The sequence below is a fragment of the Wickerhamiella sorbophila genome, assembly GCF_002251995.1.
Source record: "Wickerhamiella sorbophila strain DS02 chromosome Unknown contig2, whole genome shotgun sequence".
Classification (NCBI taxonomy): Eukaryota; Fungi; Ascomycota; class Dipodascomycetes; order Dipodascales; family Trichomonascaceae; genus Wickerhamiella; species Wickerhamiella sorbophila.
The window spans coordinates 1,696,515-1,717,099 of NW_020194005.1; the positions used below are offsets into that span (position 1 = coordinate 1,696,515).

The 20,585-nt window shown below is 48.3% G+C and overlaps 12 protein-coding genes across 12 annotated transcripts; 5 read left to right on the top strand and 7 right to left on the bottom strand.

The window, feature by feature from the left end:
• Positions 1 to 34: 34 nt before the first annotated feature.
• Positions 35 to 580, top strand: B9G98_04243 (hypothetical protein; the record flags this gene model as incomplete). Its single annotated transcript, XM_024810800.1, has 1 exon — positions 35 to 580. One exon carries the CDS (start codon positions 35 to 37, stop codon positions 578 to 580), a length of 546 nt encoding a protein of 181 aa, XP_024666568.1.
• A 75-nt stretch (positions 581 to 655) lies between these two features.
• Positions 656 to 2,098, bottom strand: B9G98_04244 (putative metalloreductase AIM14; the record flags this gene model as incomplete). The annotated part of the gene is made up of 1 exon (XM_024810801.1): positions 656 to 2,098. The coding sequence occupies one exon, from the start codon at positions 2,096 to 2,098 to the stop codon at positions 656 to 658; it is 1,443 nt and encodes a 480-aa protein (XP_024666569.1).
• A 280-nt stretch (positions 2,099 to 2,378) lies between these two features.
• Positions 2,379 to 2,725, bottom strand: B9G98_04245 (NADH dehydrogenase [ubiquinone] iron-sulfur protein 5-B; the record flags this gene model as incomplete). The annotated part of the gene is made up of 2 exons (XM_024810802.1): positions 2,379 to 2,611; positions 2,677 to 2,725. The coding sequence occupies 2 exons, from the start codon at positions 2,723 to 2,725 to the stop codon at positions 2,379 to 2,381; spliced, it is 282 nt and encodes a 93-aa protein (XP_024666570.1).
• Positions 2,726 to 2,781: 56 nt separating this feature from the next.
• B9G98_04246 (Branchpoint-bridging protein) lies at positions 2,782 to 4,131 on the top strand (the record flags this gene model as incomplete). The annotated part of the gene is made up of 1 exon (XM_024810803.1): positions 2,782 to 4,131. One exon carries the CDS (start codon positions 2,782 to 2,784, stop codon positions 4,129 to 4,131), a length of 1,350 nt encoding a protein of 449 aa, XP_024666571.1.
• A 10-nt stretch (positions 4,132 to 4,141) lies between these two features.
• B9G98_04247 (Pre-mRNA-splicing factor CLF1) lies at positions 4,142 to 6,085 on the bottom strand (the record flags this gene model as incomplete). The annotated part of the gene is made up of 1 exon (XM_024810804.1): positions 4,142 to 6,085. One exon carries the CDS (start codon positions 6,083 to 6,085, stop codon positions 4,142 to 4,144), a length of 1,944 nt encoding a protein of 647 aa, XP_024666572.1.
• A 13-nt stretch (positions 6,086 to 6,098) lies between these two features.
• On the bottom strand, positions 6,099 to 6,645 carry B9G98_04248 (NEDD8; the record flags this gene model as incomplete). Its single annotated transcript, XM_024810805.1, has 2 exons — positions 6,099 to 6,312; positions 6,362 to 6,645. The coding sequence occupies 2 exons, from the start codon at positions 6,643 to 6,645 to the stop codon at positions 6,228 to 6,230; spliced, it is 369 nt and encodes a 122-aa protein (XP_024666573.1). The 3' UTR covers positions 6,099 to 6,227.
• A 532-nt stretch (positions 6,646 to 7,177) lies between these two features.
• Positions 7,178 to 11,911, bottom strand: B9G98_04249 (Protein dopey; the record flags this gene model as incomplete). Its single annotated transcript, XM_024810806.1, has 2 exons — positions 11,867 to 11,911; positions 7,178 to 11,823 (listed from the first exon to the last, which is right to left on the bottom strand). Exons 1-2 carry the CDS (start codon positions 11,901 to 11,903, stop codon positions 7,178 to 7,180), a joined length of 4,683 nt encoding a protein of 1,560 aa, XP_024666574.1. The 5' UTR covers positions 11,904 to 11,911.
• Positions 11,912 to 12,936: 1,025 nt separating this feature from the next.
• Positions 12,937 to 13,384, top strand: B9G98_04250 (hypothetical protein; the record flags this gene model as incomplete). The annotated part of the gene is made up of 2 exons (XM_024810807.1): positions 12,937 to 12,993; positions 13,061 to 13,384. 2 exons carry the CDS (start codon positions 12,937 to 12,939, stop codon positions 13,382 to 13,384), a joined length of 381 nt encoding a protein of 126 aa, XP_024666575.1.
• A 478-nt stretch (positions 13,385 to 13,862) lies between these two features.
• B9G98_04251 (hypothetical protein) lies at positions 13,863 to 15,755 on the top strand (the record flags this gene model as incomplete). The annotated part of the gene is made up of 1 exon (XM_024810808.1): positions 13,863 to 15,755. The coding sequence occupies one exon, from the start codon at positions 13,863 to 13,865 to the stop codon at positions 15,753 to 15,755; it is 1,893 nt and encodes a 630-aa protein (XP_024666576.1).
• A 134-nt stretch (positions 15,756 to 15,889) lies between these two features.
• Positions 15,890 to 16,912, bottom strand: B9G98_04252 (Peroxisomal targeting signal 2 receptor; the record flags this gene model as incomplete). The annotated part of the gene is made up of 1 exon (XM_024810809.1): positions 15,890 to 16,912. One exon carries the CDS (start codon positions 16,910 to 16,912, stop codon positions 15,890 to 15,892), a length of 1,023 nt encoding a protein of 340 aa, XP_024666577.1.
• A 907-nt stretch (positions 16,913 to 17,819) lies between these two features.
• On the top strand, positions 17,820 to 19,997 carry B9G98_04253 (Glycogen [starch] synthase; the record flags this gene model as incomplete). The annotated part of the gene is made up of 1 exon (XM_024810810.1): positions 17,820 to 19,997. The coding sequence occupies one exon, from the start codon at positions 17,820 to 17,822 to the stop codon at positions 19,995 to 19,997; it is 2,178 nt and encodes a 725-aa protein (XP_024666578.1).
• A 33-nt stretch (positions 19,998 to 20,030) lies between these two features.
• B9G98_04254 (hypothetical protein) lies at positions 20,031 to 20,516 on the bottom strand (the record flags this gene model as incomplete). Its single annotated transcript, XM_024810811.1, has 1 exon — positions 20,031 to 20,516. The coding sequence occupies one exon, from the start codon at positions 20,514 to 20,516 to the stop codon at positions 20,031 to 20,033; it is 486 nt and encodes a 161-aa protein (XP_024666579.1).
• Between the last annotated feature and the right edge of the window lie 69 nt (positions 20,517 to 20,585).

Sequence of the window (20,585 nt, forward strand, 5' to 3'; positions counted from 1 at the left end):
TTCGTAAGTAACATTAGTTTTTCATCCAACAACAATGGTCTCAATCTGCGCTCTCCTTTCTACTATCACCCTTGCTTCTACTGTCATTGCCTCCGGTAACAACCCCGTTATCAACGGTGTCTCGTCTTTTGCTGTCGCCAACCTCGCCAGCCACCGCTCTTCCGGTGTCCCTGAGGCTCGTGCCTCTGCCGTCGCTGGACACATGTTTGACTCTGTTGTTAATGACCGCAGCGTTCGTTCGGCAATCTCCAAGGGTTTGCAGACCTTGTATGCTTCCAGAGGTCGCACCCCCGACCCCACCGAAATCCGGGCCCTGGTAAGCTTTGGCGCTTCTGCCTTCAACGACTACGTCCAGGAGCCTCAGTATACCTCTTTGATCAAGTACTTTGAGCAGAACTATGAGCTCTTCGACTGGATTTCTCTGTACCAAGATGGTGTCTCCATGGTTGGCCCTTACGCCCAAGAGGGTGCCGATCGCTTGCGCCAGTTCAACCAAGATTCCAATGGTCACGAAGCTCTTGTTACCATTCACTCTATGGCCATGCGTGTCATGAACGACATCGCTACTATTCGCAACTAAGCGGAGGCCGTTATAACTTTAGCTTTAATGTTTCCCGGCAGTTTTTAGTCTTCATATAACTTTTGTTAAACCACTCTACATCGCAAACGTTTCTGCAAAAAAACTACAATTGTGGGCTTTTGCCCATCGGCGAGCATCTTTAGTGAGGCTCTCAGGTCCGCAAGCCGCAACACAGGTTTCAGCTGCTTGAGATGGGTTGAAGAAGTCGCCAATGAACTCATCAAGGTTTGGACGGCCTTGGAAGTACTTTTTGATGCCTTCTTTAGGTTTTGACGGATTGGAACTGTCCAGCAGTCCTTCGCGATCTGAAGCCCTCAGGTCGTCAAGCTCAAATTCATCACCATAAGTACCCGCAGCGGTATCTTCGGCGTTGTAATTTGACTCAGTGGTGATGAAAATTTCACAGTCATCGACTGGAATATGATTCAGAACAGACGTTTCCGCGTCTGTTTTCACGATCCAAACCGACTTCACATCAATTCCCAGCTGTTTAGCCCTTCGGGAGACAGGTGGAATCAATGCAAAACCAGAGCCGCCAGCGACTACAATGATTCTTTTGAATTCAGAAACATCAAATGGAGCATGGTGAGGACCCTGAATAGCATACTCTTGATTCTGCAGCTCAAACCGTGTCCTTCTCACCACTAGATGGATGGCATCGTCTTCAGGAAGAGATGCAATTGTGTAGGGATGAGAGGGCACTAGCCATGATTTGGGCAAGTGCAGCGGCAAGGACAACCTGAGATGGCTACCGATCTCGAATGTTTCTGGTAGGGCAGATCTGTCAACAGTGACAAGATCCAAATTGGATGAAATGTGTTTCACTTTAACAGGTACAGTTCTTGTCAACAAAACGCGGACTGTGATTTGGATGATCAGAAACACCATGGCTAAGTATACCATCGCATATGCATTGGGGTCTGCATGATAGAAAATGGCTAGTAGTGCCATCCAAACAGAGACCACATGGATGGCATAGAATACAGAGTAGGCTCTGCGCCGAATGGGCTTCAAAGACGTCAATGCAATCACGCAGAAAGTGAAACAAGCGAAAATTCCTGCCAAGTTGGCGGGCCTGAACAAACGGCCAAAAACGCCGCGTTTCAAATAAACACAAGAATATAAAAGTCCGTGTAGAAAAGCAAAGAAAACAGCGGTACGACCGACCCATTTGTGTATTTGCGTGAGAGGGACACTGTAAGTTCTGGGCAGCACTGCTGGTTTAAACGACAGGAAAATACCGACAACCGCACAGGCAATACTCAACCGACCCATGCGACGGACATAACCGACGAATTCGTGGCTGGGGTGGATAAACAAGCCAAATACACAGGCAAGAGACCAAAATAGAATCAACGTCCAGGGAGGAACTCTATACTGGAATTTACGCCTCGGAATTAGGGCTCCGCGTATCAAAAGAACCAATGAATACAGAAACAAAGCTCCAAACACCAGAGTCCAGAAAAGGTACGCCTTATTGGCGTGCACCATGGTTCCATGACGGCGCTCCAAACCCATCTGAAATCAAGTGCTTACAACGCGAAACGAAGAGCTTAAATGAGCAAATAATACCGAGGAATTGGATCAAGCTGGGTGCTAAAAAATGTATCAAACAATTATTCGTGCTCTACATACTACAGATTGGCCCAGAACAGCTAGAAAAAGGCAACAACAGAGCATGTTTGGATTCGACCAATAACAGGCTTCGAAATGGGGTTGACAGAACCTCTACATGATACGCATAGAACTGTTGTATTTGCAATATTTATGACTTTTGGCAGGTTTTGGCACATTTCCTTCAAGGGTGCAAAACGCTAGCATCCTCAAGGGTGATATTCAACTTGCGCTTCTCAACGGCAGGTACGTCCTCACCCTTGGCGGCACGGCGTTCGTACTCGGCAGCAATACGCTGGGCACGAGCCTTCTCTTTGCGATGATGCAGGCACTCGTCGTAGTCCTGTGCCAGGAGCTGGCAGGTTTTAATGTCGTCGGTGGACTTGGCGGTGTAGCAGTCCAAAAACTTCTGCCATTCTGAGTTAATACTTGCTCTAAGACTGAGCACTACTGTGGTCGTGCACTTCCCTCAATTAACTTACCGTAAAAGCAGCGGCTGGTTCCACCAGTAAAGTTGGTTCCCGAAGACATCCTGGAGTGAAGATAGAAGGCCGGCTCCCAGTGACTAAGCAGTTTTTCTTCACAGAATGAGCAGACCGCCAGGGAGTTTTCAACGACCTCATGAGTCTGATAGAGGGCGCACAATTGAGCGAAGTTCCAGATGGGGCCCTGAAACTAAAGTGAATGGTAAAATCACCGGCGTGCTAACTCCAGAGCAGCTCAATGCGTATGCATTGCATGCAGCCATCACAGATCTAAGTGATCGACTGCGAACTAACCAAATAGTTCTGAATCGGCGTTCACGTTCGAATTCGCCCCCGCCAGAGTACAATTCTTTTGGTAAGAGAATCAACACAAGGGAGCAGCGTCGTCGTGAGGAGATGGAAAAAGAGCTTACTGCCCTAGTCGATCTCGCACTACGGACAATCCCGCATTTCAGAGCACCTTCTAACTTTAAACGATACCAGAAAACGCAAGAAAAAGTATTCATGCCGGTTCATGAATACCCAAATATTAATTTTGTTGGTTTGTTGCTGGGGCCCCGTGGGAAGACTTTACAGCGAATGGAAGAGGAATCTGGTGCCAAAATTGCCATCAGAGGTCGTGGTTCAGTTAAGGAAGGTCGAGGACGCAGTAGTACAGGCTCCATGGAAAGTGAGGAAGATCTTCATTGTATTATCAATGCCGAAAGTGATGAAAGTTTGAAAAAGGGCTTACAGTTGGTACACAACATTGTGAATACGGCTATTTCTATGCCTGAACATCACAATGAGTTAAAACGAGGTCAGCTAAGGGAACTTGCTGTTCTAAACGGCACATTGCGAGACGACGAGCATCAAATCTGCCCCAATTGTGGGCAATCTGGCCATCGTAAATTCACCTGCCCTCAGCAAACTAGTTTCTTATCAACAATTGTTTGTCGCAGATGCGGCAAGTCTGGTCATTTTGCTCGCGACTGTACTGAAACCGTTTCGGACGACGCGAATACGGAGTTTGAGAATCTCATTGAGGAACTTCGTGAGACTTCGCAGCTTCCTCATAAAGCTCCCTTCAATGCTCGAAATGATTCTGTTCTGCCAGAGGCATCTAAGCCTCTCAATAGTTTTTCATCCCAACCACCGGGTGTTCTTGCTTCAACTCCACCTCCGCCTGGGGTAGGACCCCCAGGAGCCAACTCTGTCGTGGGTGTAGCTAGAGCCCCACCACCACCTCCTCCTCCTACGTTCCCTACAATGGGTTCGCCGGTACCACCTCCTTCATCTGGTTCAGCCCCTTTGCCGCCTCCACCACCTCCACCTGGAATTCCTGGTCCACCGGGCCTAGCGAATATTCAAAAGCCCCCAGCTCCCCCTCCTCCAGGACTGCAGAGGCCACCTGCGCCTCCTGGGCCGCCAGGACCGCCACCACCTACACAACCAGCACCTCCTGGAATTTAAACTACATGCATTATTGATCACGACTTGCTGCCCATTTTTTCGCATTGGCAAGCAATTTTGACACCTTCTCTGTAGAGTTAGGGAAGACATAGTCAACATAATATTCATGATTCCCATCTTCCAGCTGCCTTCGTTTCTCAACCGCCTGAGGAGCCGCTTTTTCCATCTGCTGTAGTGTCTCTTCGTTGCCATAGATGCGCTCAAATTGCACACGAGCATCGTATAATGAAACACGCTGAGATGGGGTTTCTGCTAGTTCGCGATCAGCACGAATAAATACTTCCCGTGCTTGCTCAACGTTTTCGCCATTCTCGCCAATTTCCAGCATGGCTCTGGCAATCCAAACTTTAGCATGTGACACGCGTTGAAGCAACCGCTCATAGACGGACCTAGCCCTGTCGAGATTGTCGTTGCTAGCTTCAAATTCGGCGTAGCTTTTCCAGATTAGATCTAACTTATCCATCTCTGGTTGTTCGATGGCTAGTTCGTAGATGCCTCTGGCGCGCTCTAGGTCATCAAGTTCGTCTTCCAACGAGGCATAATCGATCCAAGTTGCAGCAAGCCCTGGATACTTTTCAATAAATAGTTCGTAGAGTTTTCGACATCTATCGATCTCTCGAAGTTGTAGTTCAAGTGCAATGTATTCTTTGTAAACTTTGGGTTTTGCTGTCCTTCCGATAGCTTGGCCAAATATCTTACGGGCTGCGCCAACGTCACCCTGTCGAATTTCGAAATAAGAAAAATGTTTCCACAGCTTTGCAGACGAGAACAAGTGATGCGGAAGCGTTTTCAAAGCCATGATATACACTTCTCTTGCACGATCAATCTCTGCCATCTCCTCCTCATAAAATGCGTATCGAAGCCAAATATAAATATAGCGGCGCCATTGATCAGTTTTGGTTAAATCTGCTGGTACATTTGCAACAGCACGCTCAAAAACTTCGCGTAAATCATCTGCAGAGCCACTGGCCTGGACGAGACTTAACAGGTCCCACCAAGTATCCATAGACGCTGGATTGTCCAACAAATGTTCTTCAAGGAGACTTCTCCGATGTAAACAAATAGACCATTCAAGACTATCTGCGTTACCAAACTGTTTTTCAAGGAGCACATAGCCTGAGCGAAGGTTGTGAGCATTTCTTGGCGGCAAATGCTTGAGCCCAAATTTGAAAATAGCTCTGGCGCGATCCCATTCTTTTTTGTCTGCTTCCCACTTGGCAAATTCTAGCAGCAGCATTTCAGGAATTGCCTGAGGCCCTCTAAGAGACATAAGACTATCAATCGCCAGTGTATAAACACCTCGGACATCGCCTCGAGAAACGTCCTCAAATTTGGCCCACTGTACCCAGTTTTCAGGATCTGGGCGTTCAGAAACTAGACGACGATAAAGTTCTCTGGCCCTCTGTGTTTGCTTATGTCGAACTTCGAATCCAATATAGGCCGTCCAGGCATACAGCTCTGGCTTCCATTGTAACCACTTTTCGAAGACTTGGCGGCAACCACCCAAGTTGTTGAGCATTTCCTCCATTCCTACATACGTGAACCACAGTTTGTCGACTTTTGGTAGTGTTTCGGTTGCTCTATCCAGAATATTTCTTGCATGATTCACGTTTCCGGCCCTCAGCTCGCTTTGGATATATCGGATCCAAAGAGGAACAAATGTATGGTCTACAGCAAGCGCACGTTCAAAAATTGACCTTCCTCTTTCGTATTCCTTCTGATCCCACTCAAATTGGGCATATCGCATCCATTGACGAAGATCTAAGCGGTTTCTTCTTAGTGCCTCCTCCCATTCAGTACGTTTTCTGTGCTGAAGCTCGCGGAGTTCCGCCTTATCGGTGACCGTTTCATAAGCTTTCGTCAATACTTTCTCTTTACGTTCGAAAGCTTCCGCCAGTATCTGCTCAGCAGAGATTTGGAGCGGTGCGACGGCCCGGTTCTTCACCTCGCTCATGGGTTACTAAGTAGAACAGGTCTATGAGAATCAAGGTCGCTGTCTTTATATACAGAACTCCGGCTATAGGAGGCAATATAAGACCCAAAATACAGTGGCACGCTAGAGCAACCTCTGGGGTTATGCTTCTCCCTAAAAGCAGCTAGTACCCGCCGCGTAAAGAGAGAGCCAGGTGCAGTTTAGTGCCCTCGGTGAAATTGTATTGAGAAATAGGCAAATTGTCGTCACTAATGTTAGTACAAGTACTTGAAATCGCACCCAACGCGAGGAACTTACATTTGTTTGCCGTTGTGAATCAGGCGCTGCTGCTCTGGGGGAATGCCCTCCTTCTCCTCAATTCGCTCCTTGATAACATGGACCTTTTCGGATGGTTCCACATCTAGGGCAAGCTCTTTGCCAACAAGCGTTTTAACTGAGATCTTCATGGTTACAACAAGAAGTGAAGTTAGCAAGCCAGTGCTTACTTGATGTGGCCCACTCCAAGAACGGCCAGTGATGAACAGGTCTACGATCCGGTAGAAGACTCGTTTTTTTTGCTGGACTGCCTGGAGCAGGACCATGAGTTTCTACAAACACTGTTGTGTCCAGTCGTGCTGGAGATCGGGTCGGGATCAGGCATCGTTTCTACTTTCGCCCATAGCTTATTACCCAGGGCAAGTTATTTTTCTACAGACGTGAACCCAATCGCTTGCGAAATCACCAAAAAGACATGGAGTATGAATAATGCACCAACGTGCGATGGCATTGAAGTAATAAGAGCATCGCTGGTCCCGTTCCGTGCTAATTCTGTCGACGTGCTCGTGTTCAATCCACCCTACGTGCCTAGCGAAGATGTCCCACCTCTTCCTGAGAGAGATGTCGACGACAGGTGGCTTTTTCTGGCGTTGGACGGTGGTGAGAATGGAATGGAAGTCACAAATGTTGTTCTCGAAAACCTCGACAACGTACTTACTCCTACGGGATGTGCGTATATACTGTTTTGTGCCAGGAACTTTCCTGACCAAGTGAAAGAAACCATGGAAGCCAAGAGCTGGCAGGTCAAAGAGTTCGGGACGAGGAAAGCTGGGTGGGAAAGACTCTCTGTCCTCCGGTTTAAACGAACAAGTCGCTGAGAATCATCTGCCGGCAGTAAGATTCATCGACAGCAGTTAGTCCGTAAATATACTCATAGAAAGAGATAGACAGTTGACTGAAAAATAAGCGCAGATCATGAACAGTACTTTCTGAGTGCAGTAACGGACGGCGCTTTTGGCCTGGCACTATCTCATGTGGTGTCTCACCCATCCCCGATACTGTAACTGGATCTAGCCGTTTGAGATTTTTGGAGAGCGCCAGCTTATCAACAATGTCTCCACTGCGTTCCTCGTCGTTCGTGTAAATAGCATCGGTGCTGTCACAGATGAAGACCCACTCGTAAACTTGGATCTGATCACTGTTCAGAGTCAGCAGAAGGTCAAGTAGCTTTGATGCCTCTAGTAGCTGGGTGACTGCAACGGGATCCCTCAGCTCTTTTTCTTTCACTTTCTGAGAGTCCAGGGCACGCAAAAGCTCAGAGAAGAATTCCTGCAACTTGAACGATAGAAAGCTGTAAACTGCCGATAGTTGGGATTTTTTTTGCCGCAAAATACACGCTCGCAAAAGAGTGCAAACGTCAGCTACCGATCCACTATTCCACATGGTAGATAGTTGGTTGACCAACTTTGAATAATTCACTCCAAGACTCTCGCCACTTAGCAAAATGTATGCGAGACGGTTGAGATTTTCCTTGGTGAGCTTCGCTGTTCCTGTCCACCCAAAGAGTACACTGTTAGAGCCATAGTTTGCGATTCGCGACAGGAATTCGGTAATCCGCTCCTTATCAACTTTAACCCATTCATCCACCACAGGCATCAGCAGGCTTGCTTGCTCAACTGTAAGAGTAAATAATTTCGAGTCAAACATGAGATCACCCACTACTGACTTCCAGACCTTTGATTGGGAAGAATACTCGATGATCAGGCTTAAAAGGTTGAAAACAGATGCTGGCACGGAAGAAAGCTCATTGTTCTTCAAAGCAGGAACCACAGTCGCGTTCAGAACTTTTGTGAAGACTGTCGCCTGTCGGTCTTGGTCAGGAATAATTTTGCCAACATAAGGTAAAATATCAGCCAAACCTAACACCTCGCGTGATTTTTCAGGAACCAGGTCACTAGATGGCACGTCATTGAGTGCAGTGAGTACAAGCTTCTGGAACACATCGCCGAAATCCTTCTGAGCCTTCCGTCTCTGCGAAATTTTTTCCGCCGACCATGATCCACTCATCACAGTACACAGATAGAGTGCTTTGAGAAGTATTCCTTTATGCTGGGCACTTTTAGAGTTGATATCGTTGAGTAACCCTAGCAATAATGGCCATATATCTTCAACGACATCTGCCTCGAGCGATTTGATGTACGTAACGAAGAAATCCATAAACTCCTCATCGCTGAGTTTGGCATCGAGTAGATCAACCGTATCAGATGTTTTCTGATCTTTGCGACCGGTGATTTGACCAATGATAACTTGAACGCTTTCTCGGTAGAGTGTGCCTTCGAAGTTATGGACCATTCTCACTGCCATCACATTCGTTTCACAGTGAATCACCGCAAGCTTTATGGTTTCAACAGGTCGTTGCCGGTATAGCAGAGATGTGAGCTTTCTCAAACGCGTCTTTAATCGGCTAGTAGCATGCAATGTCGAACTGTATTGACTCTCCCTCATGATGGCCTGTCTCACACTGTCTAAGAAGCACCAGTAACCGCAGCATTTTTTCATTGTCAAATCTAAAGCTTCAAAAAGCATCACTCTGCCGCTTTCCTGAGTTGATCGGTCTGCCGGTGATTCTAAACTGAAAACACCAGATATAACGTTTCCGATCAAATTTGACGTTGAGCTGCTAGCGCCGTCTGACCCATCATCTTTAGAAATTTGGCTCGCGGGATACAGTAGCTGTAATCCCGTAATGAGTATCTTCTCCAAACATACCATCAACTGTACGATACTCTCAGTCTCAGAAATCGAGTATGATGTGCCTGTCAGTAGGCGGCTTTCTAGTTGTACCATTCTCTGGATTATTTCAGAAGTTGTGGGTAATAAAACTTGCGAAATAAACGGATGAAAGACAGCAATGAATTGGTCTAGGAGTTTTGACAGGGCGACAAAGTCAATGTCAGAAGTCACCCAGCTAATTGTGGTTTGAAGAAAAACGAAAACATGATAGGCCAACGAATCCGTATTTCCGAACGTTACGTTTTTCTCGAAGGGCAGCAAGGCCAGTGCGTCTGATACAAAGTAAATGATGGCATGATTGAGATTTTCTTTTGGTGTACCCATTAATAGCACAGCAAACTCCGTCAATGTTCTAAGCTGTGCAGCCGAGATCTCGTGTGACGTATGAAGATAGCTTGTACTTACCAGGGACAACACTGAAGCAAAAGCTCCAGTGTTAGCTTTATCAGCATGGTTGGCGACCCACTGATGGAGATATTGAACCAACTCCGAAGAGAACTTTGAGTCATAAACGGCACCGATTTCAGGGAAGGTTAGTAGCTGTATAACAAGCTTAAGATGATACTCAAAAACCTCCGGGTCGTTATCATGTAGCTTTGCAGTTTCAATAAGTGATCGTAGCAACCGTTCAATAGTCCCTGTTTGAATAATAGAGCGGCGGACGTAGAGTTTGCCGATCGATTCAATACTGCTATCGTTAGATAGTAGTTGGTCAAGAAACAACAATGTCGGCTTCGTCAATAACGAAGCATATTCCGATCGATCACCGGAATGAATCCACAACACAGAGAACGCTTTAGAGAATGCGACAGGGTCAGAGACCTTTTTCGAAAAGCAAGCGGCAAGGGCAGAGGGTACCAAATACTCAGGGCTGGCCTCATGAACAATTGACAGATCTCTGATAAGCTCAATAAGACTAGGACCAGACTCCACTAAGGCCTTGAAGCAGTGTACGACAAAGCTTTCGATGTACTTCACGACCTCAACTCTTTGCATAATGGGTTGTGTTCGGACGAAAAGATCCGCGTTGTATACGCCAGAGGATAAGAGTGTTTCTACAAGCTTGTTAACGCGTGAATCAAGCTGGGGAATTTTTGATAAGACTTTTTCGACTAGTGCTGCGTTCGTGTCGCTCGGGTTAAAACAGAAGTTTTCGATGAGTGACTCCACGACAAACGCGGTCAATGCCTCGGCGTTAAATGGGCTTTCAATTTTGATATCCTCCTCTGACTCACTGAAGTTGACAGACTCTTCATAAAACTGGGAGATTCTAGCATTGACATCAGTCAGTTTCGTTGATACCTGCTCGTACCTAGCCAGCGACAGCTGCGAGATTATTTCAAGTAACTTGAACACCAGGTCGCTCCAGCCCTCCAGATCTGTGATTTTAGGCCTCAGATCTATCAGAGCCATCAAAAATAATGGCAAGTGAACAAGCATCATTTCCTCTTCTTTGATATTGAAAGTGCTGACCATAAACAAAGGCGTCTTGACATCCCCGCTCTGGGCCGTTTCAAGAGCACATTTCCAGATATGGTTTGACTCAACAGCATTGAAAAACTGCTTGGATCCCTGAAGCACTCCATCTTCATTCTGCATCTTCATTGAAACCTCAAATACCGTTGGTAAGATCTGGGGCACAACCACCGACCCGATCTCCCACCGGTCAAGAATACCATGGGCAACCGCTAGAGTCTCACTCAAAGTTTGTGCGTCGTCGCTCTTAAGATTTTCCAACAACATCTCGACAACAGTTTTGGCTCCGTATTTTCGGAAAAAGTCGATGCGTCGAAGATTCTGATCATTGTCCCCATGGTGTTCTTGTCCTGGACCCAGTAACCAACTCCACAACCGACGGTTCAACGACATATCACGTCGGAGAATTATGTGACTTGCTTCATACAACAGCATTTGCAAATCTTTTTTAGGGCATGTAGCGAACAGAGGGCTGTCCAAAGGACAGTTTCTCGCCAGGATATCAAGGAAACCACGTTGGACGAGTACGTTTGGGTCTTTGAGGCCTTGGATAAGAGCGCCCAAAAAGTTTCGAGGCTCTGGCGACACTAAAAGACGAGCATCTGCATCCAGTTGATGCTCTGAGCCTTTTGACTGGAACGAGGGTAATTCCCGCTGACAGTAGGCGAGAACCCCTAGGCGAGACTCTGAGGATGTAATGGCACAAAGGAAAATGCACTGCCAAAACAAGACATCATCATTCAGGCGTTCACGGAGTGTTTGTAGCAGATCCATGATCTCTTGAAAGCATTCGCTGCTCTCGTTCTCGATAGACGGAAGGCAGGCGAGTAAAATAGGTCTACAAAGCTCTCGAAGATTTGGAGACGTAAGAATATGCTTGGAGAACAACTCAATCACCAAAGGCTTGACGCTAAATGCTGCATTGGACATCAGTGGAAGTAAGCCGGGCAGCCATATGCTCATGTCCTTATGGAGCTGGTCGGGCCCGAGGGCAACAAACACTGAATCGTACACCTCCAGGGCTGTTTGATGGACACCAGCGGGTAATCTGGGTTCCAGGCACCGGGCGAGATGCTCAGCAATTTGCCGTGCCAGGGGCATCTTTGCATCTTTGCCTGCCTTATACCTGGTGGCCTTATTGATGCGAGACAGAAACGATATATAGTCTGCCCATTCTTCGACCGAGTCCCATGATCCCAGTGCACGTTCAATTACCCCTCTCCACTTTGAATCAACTAGTTAGTTTGTTGTACGATCATATGTAGATATTCAACTTACTGCCAGGGTCGCTAGCCAAGCCAGCATAAACAGACATGGTAACGACTACGCGTAGTCAGCGATTGTTCTTTGACAGCTGCTTAGTATCCATCCCAGCTGGGGCCGCTGGGAGAACCTTAGTGGGAAGTAATCAATGTGACGAGGAGAGGAGGGGGGAGGGTGCTGACATGACAGGTTCGAGGTAAAGTGAAATTTGCATGATTCCACCAGCAAAAGACAGAATAGCGTTTTGAGTTCGTACAGAGGCGATCAGGCTGCTCAGGGCTCTAGCTCTATCGCTGTCCTGACTACTGAAACTTTCGATGATACTTTTTTGGAGCGGCTCGATCGATCGCTTATAAAGCGTGCAGAGATATCAAACCGCGATCGATAAGTTTTTTGGAAATCGGTAAGGCACCGATTCACAGTCGAATTGGCAATATGCCCGATGATACGACCTTCTTTAGGATCATAGAGACATAAGCTCGTAGTAAATTTATATGTCGAAAAAATTCAAATCCGTTACCACCAGGGGTTAGAGTCTAATTGGTTGCTGGAACGACGCGACCATGCCCCAGCGATATAGACGAAAGTGCCGCAGGTAATCGGAGTGCAGTAAGTTTACGGCAGGCGAAGAAGACAAGCAGAAATCGGGATGCAGGTGATTAGGGTAGTAAACACTACACTTCGCCGTGAACAAGCCCCAGGAAAAAAAAAACTCAACTGGCTATGGTGCTTGAGACTCTGACAAGGATCTGTCAAGAAAAGAATTAGAAAATCCTGTTTTGCAAACTCACGAAGATATCTTTTCGGCATATCATTCACCCCCTCTCGATGATCGCCAGTGGGACGGGCGAACCCTTCCCCGGAAGCGGGCAAATCATTGTTGCCAGGTCCGCGGCATATTCCCCGACGGCTTACATCTCCGTTTCCGCTGAATTTTGAGCAAGCAAAACGTAATGCACTCCCTTGTGCTTTGTAGTGGCCAACAGTGGACCGGGTAGGCCTAGAGCATGCGACTTTATCACAAATCATATGCTGGATTACAATTGCACTAAGCGAATCGATCTGCAACCCCAACAGGGTCTTGCATGAACACATCGACTGACGCCCACAACTCTGCGGCTTTAGCAGCCCTGCTATCATACGTGGCCGAGCAAGATATGGCATCGCGAGTAAGGGATGCCATTGTGACATTGATCAGCAATTTTAAAGCCTCTAAGCTGTCATAAAACAATATTTCTGTCGCTTTGGGAATGTTCGTGGGATCATCAAGTCAGCGGCGCACCGATCGATTCGTGGTCAACTGCCTATTTTTGTCGGCAAAACCCTGCCGTTGCCCGCAGCAGCTCTCGGCGGTTGCATGAGCAAGACAAGGGAGCTCCTATGGCTACCCGGATCAGCCTATGCTCAATATTCCATAATTTTGCAGGGGCCTTCTGCTTGCACTGCCCTCATACTCTGATATGCTATAGCGATAGGCCTCAGCAGCGTGCTGTTGGTCAAAACGCTCTGGCTCCAGATAGATGTCATGCTTAGTCACTGATATCATGATTCGAGCAGAGTTTCGATTCACCTCGTTGCTTTCCCAGGGGCCTGAGCGAGGGAGATCAAAAATTGAGGTTTTTAATTGACCAGCACAGGAACTGGATATCTGCTACACATGCAATAACACTATACCCTTAACATATTAAGACTGGCTTATGTACATCTCATCAGTTGTCCGCGTCTGTGGCCTACTGCAGGCCGCTCAACCCTCCTAAATAAAGGTCTCTTTCTTTATGCTAGCGAACAAACAGTGCAGCTTCATCTGGTTTACTAAGAGAAGGGACTACAGTATCTGTATGAGGATTGCAGGAAGCATTGAGTTACGTCAGTTCCCACAACCTTGGTTCCATGAACATCCAGTAAGCAGACCCGCCCCTTCGAAATCTTGTTTCTTTGCATAAAACCTCAGCAGTTGTTGTGACCTGTCCGATCCACCCGCAACGAAACTTGAGACTTTAATTGGCATAGTATGAGCATTTCCGATGCAACTTTGCCTCCCCAGGCTTACACGTTTCCTCCGCCCACCCAAAACGATAGGTCGTTGACCGACCCAGTAGGTGGTCAAGAACCCGACCCTGTTAGCCCGACCTCAAAATTAGAAACTCCGCCACATCTCACCAAGGCTCTAGTACTATCTGTCATGGCTGCTGTTGACTCTTCACTCAACATTGAATTTCAGGACACTGATATCGCAGATGTTATTGATGTTGACGAGCATGGCCTCCCGTTTGTACAAGAAATCCAAGCCCAGCCCGAGTCTGTTAGCAGCGGGAGATCTTCTAGCAGAGGACCAAAAAATCGCCATCCATCCCGCAGTGACTCTACGAAACCTGGCGTTGCAAAAGCTAATGGTCTCAACCATTACCGCCTGATTTGCGAAGCTTGTAGCCACATCGTCATCGCCGTTGTTTCAGCCGTTTTGAAAGCAGTTCAAGAAGCCTACGAAGAGAATAGCCGCAGATTTGATAGTTCAGCCAAGCCGGTTGCTCCAGTTCGCAAAAAGCGAGGTGGAATTTTGGGTTTCAAAGAATTGGCGGCGAAGGCCAAATTGTCCCCATGGCACTTCCACCGTGTATTCCGCAATGTTACGGGTGTCACCCCAAAGGCCTATGGTGAGGCCCTCTGGGACTATTTGATGCGGCTTTACGGGTTTGAGGTCGACGAGCTCACCGAAAATCACGCTAGCTACAGCGTCAACACCGACTCCCCGGAATTGCCTCCCCTAAACAATCCCCATTTAGGGTTATCTTCCGACATGCCGTCTTTCAACTCAGGGTTACCTGGTAACGCCGGCGGGAACACAAATATTCTGGGGTCAATGCAAAATGGCGCAGTGCCTGCCAGTGCCCAAGGTCAGCATGTAGGACGCATCCGCAAGTCCACTCGAGCAGCTCAGCAGCGTTCTTCACGTTCTCGCTCACGAAACCGATCACAAACCCAACAGCAGCTCCTCCAAACCTTGTCACAAATGCAGATCTCTGCCCCCCGAAAACGCTCCCCATCCCCTGGCCCTAACGGCCAATATATGGGCTCGCCGCTTTTACCCAGCCAACACGGTGGCCGTGATATGTCCCCGACAGGACCGTCCGGGTTTTCTATCTCTAACTCACAGCTCGACATGTACGGCTCGCTGGTCGAGGACGATATTGGGCTGTATTCTGCTGGACCTACATTAGCCGGCACTGAGGACAATCTGAACTTCATTTTCCCTTCTATCAGCAATAACTACGTGGAGCAAGGGTACGACCATTTGAGCATTAAAGAAGAATTTGGTGGCGACAACTGGGTAGAACAGGATCGGAACTACATGCCAAAACCTATGGTCACAAACAATTGGGCTGGCCCAGACCTCACATTAGCAGGTACCCCATCCGAAGAGCCGTCCAGCCTCGGTGTCGCTAACACTTCCTTGATGGACAGTGCTGGCGTCACTCCCAACGGTTCGGAGCCCGGTTCATACGCCAAGCCAAATGGTGATCGAATGTCTCGATATAATTCCTCGTCAGATATGAAGTCATCATGGGCCTCACAGGACCCATCCACAACAGACATTTCTAGTTCTATGCCTAGCCAGGGGCTCATGCTCAGCATGTCGCCATCGCAAAACCCCCCTCCCGCCAGCTCTGGCAACATTGGCTTCGACACGAGCGGTGTTTTGAGCGAGGACAATATATCAGGTGGTTACCAATCTTACTACCTTCAGGAATCTCACGAGCTCGATCATAAAAGTGTCAACGAGCTCGACTTCGGTGAGTATACAACAGATGGTGACGCACCGCTCAGTAGCATGCTTTTGGGAATGCAAACGGCACTTTCCCCCACGATAGAGGAGGACGGGATCCAAAACCCGGTCTACATTTAAGGGCAGGCAGTTACAAAGCTACTACTGAGCCTCTTTCGCTCGTATAGTGTCATTGTATCACTCTTTTTTTGATCATTTTCCAATGACGCATATATTTTTGATTTTTATGTATGTTCATAACTGGACTCATTTTTCTATACGGCTTTCCAAACGTAAACCATCTGGTCCCAGCCCACCGTAGCGACCCAGCCCGGTTGGCCCCATAATGACCAGTCGCAGTCGCTCAAAAACTCGGTGTGTCGGTCAAAGCTGCTGATTAGACCACGGGGCCCAGTTGCAGGCACATGGCGGTCACGGTAGTCGTTCCATACTTTTGCAGTCATGTCGTAGGACACTGACAAAAGGTGTGTGGGGGAGTGGGGGGACCATTTGACTGAACGCACAGCGTATTGGTGAGCACGCAGGTCGTTCACAGGTACAGACAAGTTGCGGAGGTCCCAGATCTTTACAGCCTTATCGACACCTGCGGTAGCAATGACGTTTGGCTGATACTTGTTCCAATCCGCAGTCAAGCAGTCACCGCCCAGAACGGCCGGGATGACCATTGCGGGGTTTCCCGTACGAACATCCCATATTCTGGCAGACGCATCGGCATAGGCAGCAAGGATTTGAGTAGGATTAGATGGTGCGTACTTGGCCTGATACACGCAGCGTTTTTCTGTGCTCGAAGTGCCGGGCGCCCCCGGTGCCGGGTGCGGCGCTTGAACATGTGATTGTTGAATACCCAAAGTAAGAAGGGACTGAGTTCGAGCTGGGTTCCATATTTTAATTGTCCCATCCCATGATGCAGAACAGAATGTGACTTTTTCCGTCAAGTTCCAGTTGACGGAGAATACTTCTTGGGTATGTTCTTTGAAAACTTGCAAAGGAAAAGGTTGGGGGGTCGTGACGTCGAATAGGCGTACTGCACCATCTCCCCCGGCCGTAACCAGCTGGTTTTCATGTGTTTCTGACCATGCGACACCACATTGGCTATCTTGGGTATCAAAGGACTTTACCGGGACGATTGTGCCGTCGGGTGTAATGTCAAGAATATACAGCCGGCCATTGCCTACGAGTCCAAAGTTTGCCGAGGCGGACACGGCCAGACGGCTATCCAGGAATGGAGAATAAACAACTCCTGTTCCACTAAATCCACGAGTGTTGAAATATAACATCTCAAGGTCTTTAAAGGTGTTGAAGACTAATCGACTTTAAAATTTTGCCAGGTACAACGACCATACCAACGTAACGAGTGGATTTTTGAATATGCTGCTCAATCGAGTTGTTCAAAATAAGATCAAGTCCTCTGTTGAAGCAGATAAGCTGGCCGTAAATCGTGCGGCCGTCGTTAAGTTTCACCCGGATAGTTTTCCCCAGATGTTCCATGCACGGTGAGTCAGCGAGAACCATTATCGTCTTGAACCGCCTCGGGAAAACTGCCCAAGCCAGCAAACGGGCAGCTGACCGACAGATGACGTATGGTAAAAAGCTCACCTTCGTGGGCAGTTCCGGAGCCTGACCACAAACACGACAGGTGCAGCTCGGAGAAACCTTACTTTTTAGATTAAACAGTCAGAAAGTTTAGGATAAATCGTTTATCTGAACTCTAAGTCATTAAACTATGGATAGGCAGGGGATACATCGAAAAAAAGCTGTATGTTGGGCGAGTATGCAAGTGTGGCCCAAAAGGGTCAGGAGAGGCGGGTGAAAATAACCTCAGCGGGTTTTTCTTCCAGAAAAGGATAGAAGGGAGCTAGAATTTCAGTGTCTGTACAAACCAAGCTGTTATCTAGTATTTAGCATGGACAAAGTGAAAGCCAACTACGAATTGCGTTGTACGGCTCAAAGTTGCATAGTGATCCTCAGGTTGAGCTTGGGTTCGGGAAACCGGCTGAGCAACAAGAATCGACACCAATTTCGAGAAAATTCACACCTGCGGTGAGTGCTACGAAAGATACGTGGCACCACAGAGTATAATGGTGCACAGCCGTGAGCAACATACCCATAGCTACGTTTTAGGCCCAGCAAATGATCTAGATGCACACTGCATGCCGCTCGCTGTAAGGGAGCGGTGGTGGGAGAATGTCCCCGAACACTCAGCCTGAACATAGCAGGTTACCACACCACACCGGATTTTTACAGTCAACTGAGAAGATCTACTTTTCTCGCTTCCATAACACAGCCTACATCGATCTGAATCAAGAAAGTACTGGAATGGGTCGCGACGTAAAAAACCATATACTCTTTGAGGTAGCAACTGAGGTTGCCAACCGGGTCGGCGGAATCTACTCTGTGCTCAAGTCCAAGGCGCCCGTTACGTCTAAAGAGTATGGGTCGCGATACTACCTGATTGGTAAATTGAACCACTACTCTGCAGACCAGGAAGTCGAGCCGCTGGAGCCCAGTGACCCTCACCTGAGGGCAACCTTGCAGTCTATGTCTGACAGAGGTATCAAGTACATGTACGGTCGCTGGCTCATTGATGGCGCGCCCCGCGTTGTATTGTTCGATATTGGCTCTGGATATAGTCACCTGGATGAGTGGAAGTCCGATCTCTGGAGCATTGCGCAGATCCCTTCCCCTCCTCAGGATACGGAAAGCAATGATGCCATTGTTTTTGGCTACCTCACTGCTTGGTTCCTTGGTGAATATGTCAACCAAAACCACGATCAGGCCATTGTTGCTCATTTCCACGAGTGGCTGGCTGGTGTCGCCTTGCCGCTCTGCCGCAAGCGTGAAATCGATCTCACAACTATCTTCACCACCCACGCTACTTTGTTGGGTCGCTACTTGTGTGCCGGTAATACTGATTTTTACAACAACCTCGAGTATTTCGATGTGGATGCTGAGGCTGGAAAGCGTGGCATTTACCATCGATATTGTATCGAGAGAGCTGCTGCGCACTCTTGCGACGTGTTCACCACCGTCTCGCACATTACCGCCTTTGAGAGTGAGCACCTGCTGAAGCGTAAGCCCGACGGTGTTGTTCCCAATGGCTTGAACGTTATCAAATTCAGTGCTATGCACGAGTTCCAGAACCTCCACGCCATCCACAAGGACAAGATCGCCGACTTCATCCGTGGCCACTTCTACGGCCATTACGACTTTGACCTCGAAAACACACTCTACTTCTTTATTGCCGGTCGATACGAGTACCGTAATAAGGGTGCTGATTTCTACATTGAGGCTTTGGCTCGTCTGAATCACCGCCTCAAGTCGTCGGGATCAAACAAGACGGTCGTTGCATTTATTATCATGCCTGCCGCCACACACTCGTACACTGTCGAAACACTCAAGGGCCAAGCTGTTATGAAGTCCTTGGAATCCACTATTGATGGCATCCAGGCCAAGATTGGACGCCGTCTTTTGGAGCACTGCTGCCGTGACACCGACAATAAAGGTATCCCCGACTTGGACGCTCTGCTGCCCCCCTCGGACCGTGTTCTTTTGAAGCGCCGTGTGTTTGCTCTTAAGAGAACCACTCTCCCTCCCATTGTCACCCACAATATGAGCGATGATGCGAACGATCCCATCCTCAACCACATCCGGCGCGTCCAGCTTTTCAACCACCCCAGCGACCGGGTTAAAATAATTTTCCATCCGGAATTTCTTAACTCGAACAACCCAATCTTGCCTTTGGACTACGAGGACTTTGTGCGAGGTTGCCATCTTGGTGTTTTCCCATCGTACTACGAACCTTGGGGATACACCCCTGCTGAATGCACAGTTATGGGTGTTCCATCTATCACCACGAACCTTAGTGGCTTCGGGTGTTATATGGAGGATCTCATTGAAAATTCTAGTGACTACGGTATTTACATCGTGGATCGCCGCAACAAGGGTGTTGATGACTCCATCAATCAGTTGACAGACCACATGGAGCTGTTCACACAGATGACTCGTCGCCAGCGTATCAACCAGCGAAACCGTACCGAACGCTTGTCCGATCTTCTTGATTGGAAGCGCATGGGCCTCGAGTACGTCAAGGCCCGCCAACTCGCTCTCCGCCGTGCTTATCCCTCCGAGTTTAACGACGACGGCAATCCGTTCGACGAGGCCAACAGTCACAAGCTCTCTCGCCCGCTCTCTGCCCCGGCCTCGCCTGGTGATGCTCACAGCATCATGACCCCGGGAGACTTGGGATCCCTCCAAGAGCTCAGCGAGGCTCTTGACACCGAGGACTACGTCGGTTTCCGCCTGCCTGACGAGACTGACGGCATAGCCGAAAATGTCGAGTCTATTTCTCTAGGTAAAATCTAGATATGTTTGTCTATATACTTTATCTCGTTTGTGTCATTTCAAAGTGGAAACCGTGTGTTCATATCGGCGGATTTTGACTTGGTTCGCCTGGTACTGCTTCACAAAGGCCTGCAGGCTTATGCTTCCCTCGATCAATGCTGTTCGAAGTGATTCTCCAAGCGCCGTACACTCCTTGATTTCGGCAGACAGCCGCTGGGCCAGCCGGGGCTGTGTGAAAGGCTCAATTGTGTTGGTCATTTCTGATTCGGCTCGTTGCCACATATCGAATTTGGATTCGTTTTCTTCGGCAAGTCTCTGCACTTCTTGTCGCAAACGCAGCACCGCTGCCGCCTTCTCCTCCGTCTTCCGAGCCCGTTCTAAATTGGTGTTCCCCTTGGCAATCTGCTCGTTGAAAATAGCAATTCCCCTCTCACTGGACTCCCATAGCCCTTCCAGTGCCTCGCGTGTCTGTGCAAGCTCATTTATATCGTCTACTCGGAGCTCTTGAATGTCTTCAGGGATAGCATTAGATCCCGTCATGACTTGAGCTTACGAGCGCCCAAGCGACTCCAGGCGGATACGATTACCACCCCTCTGCCAACTGCTTAA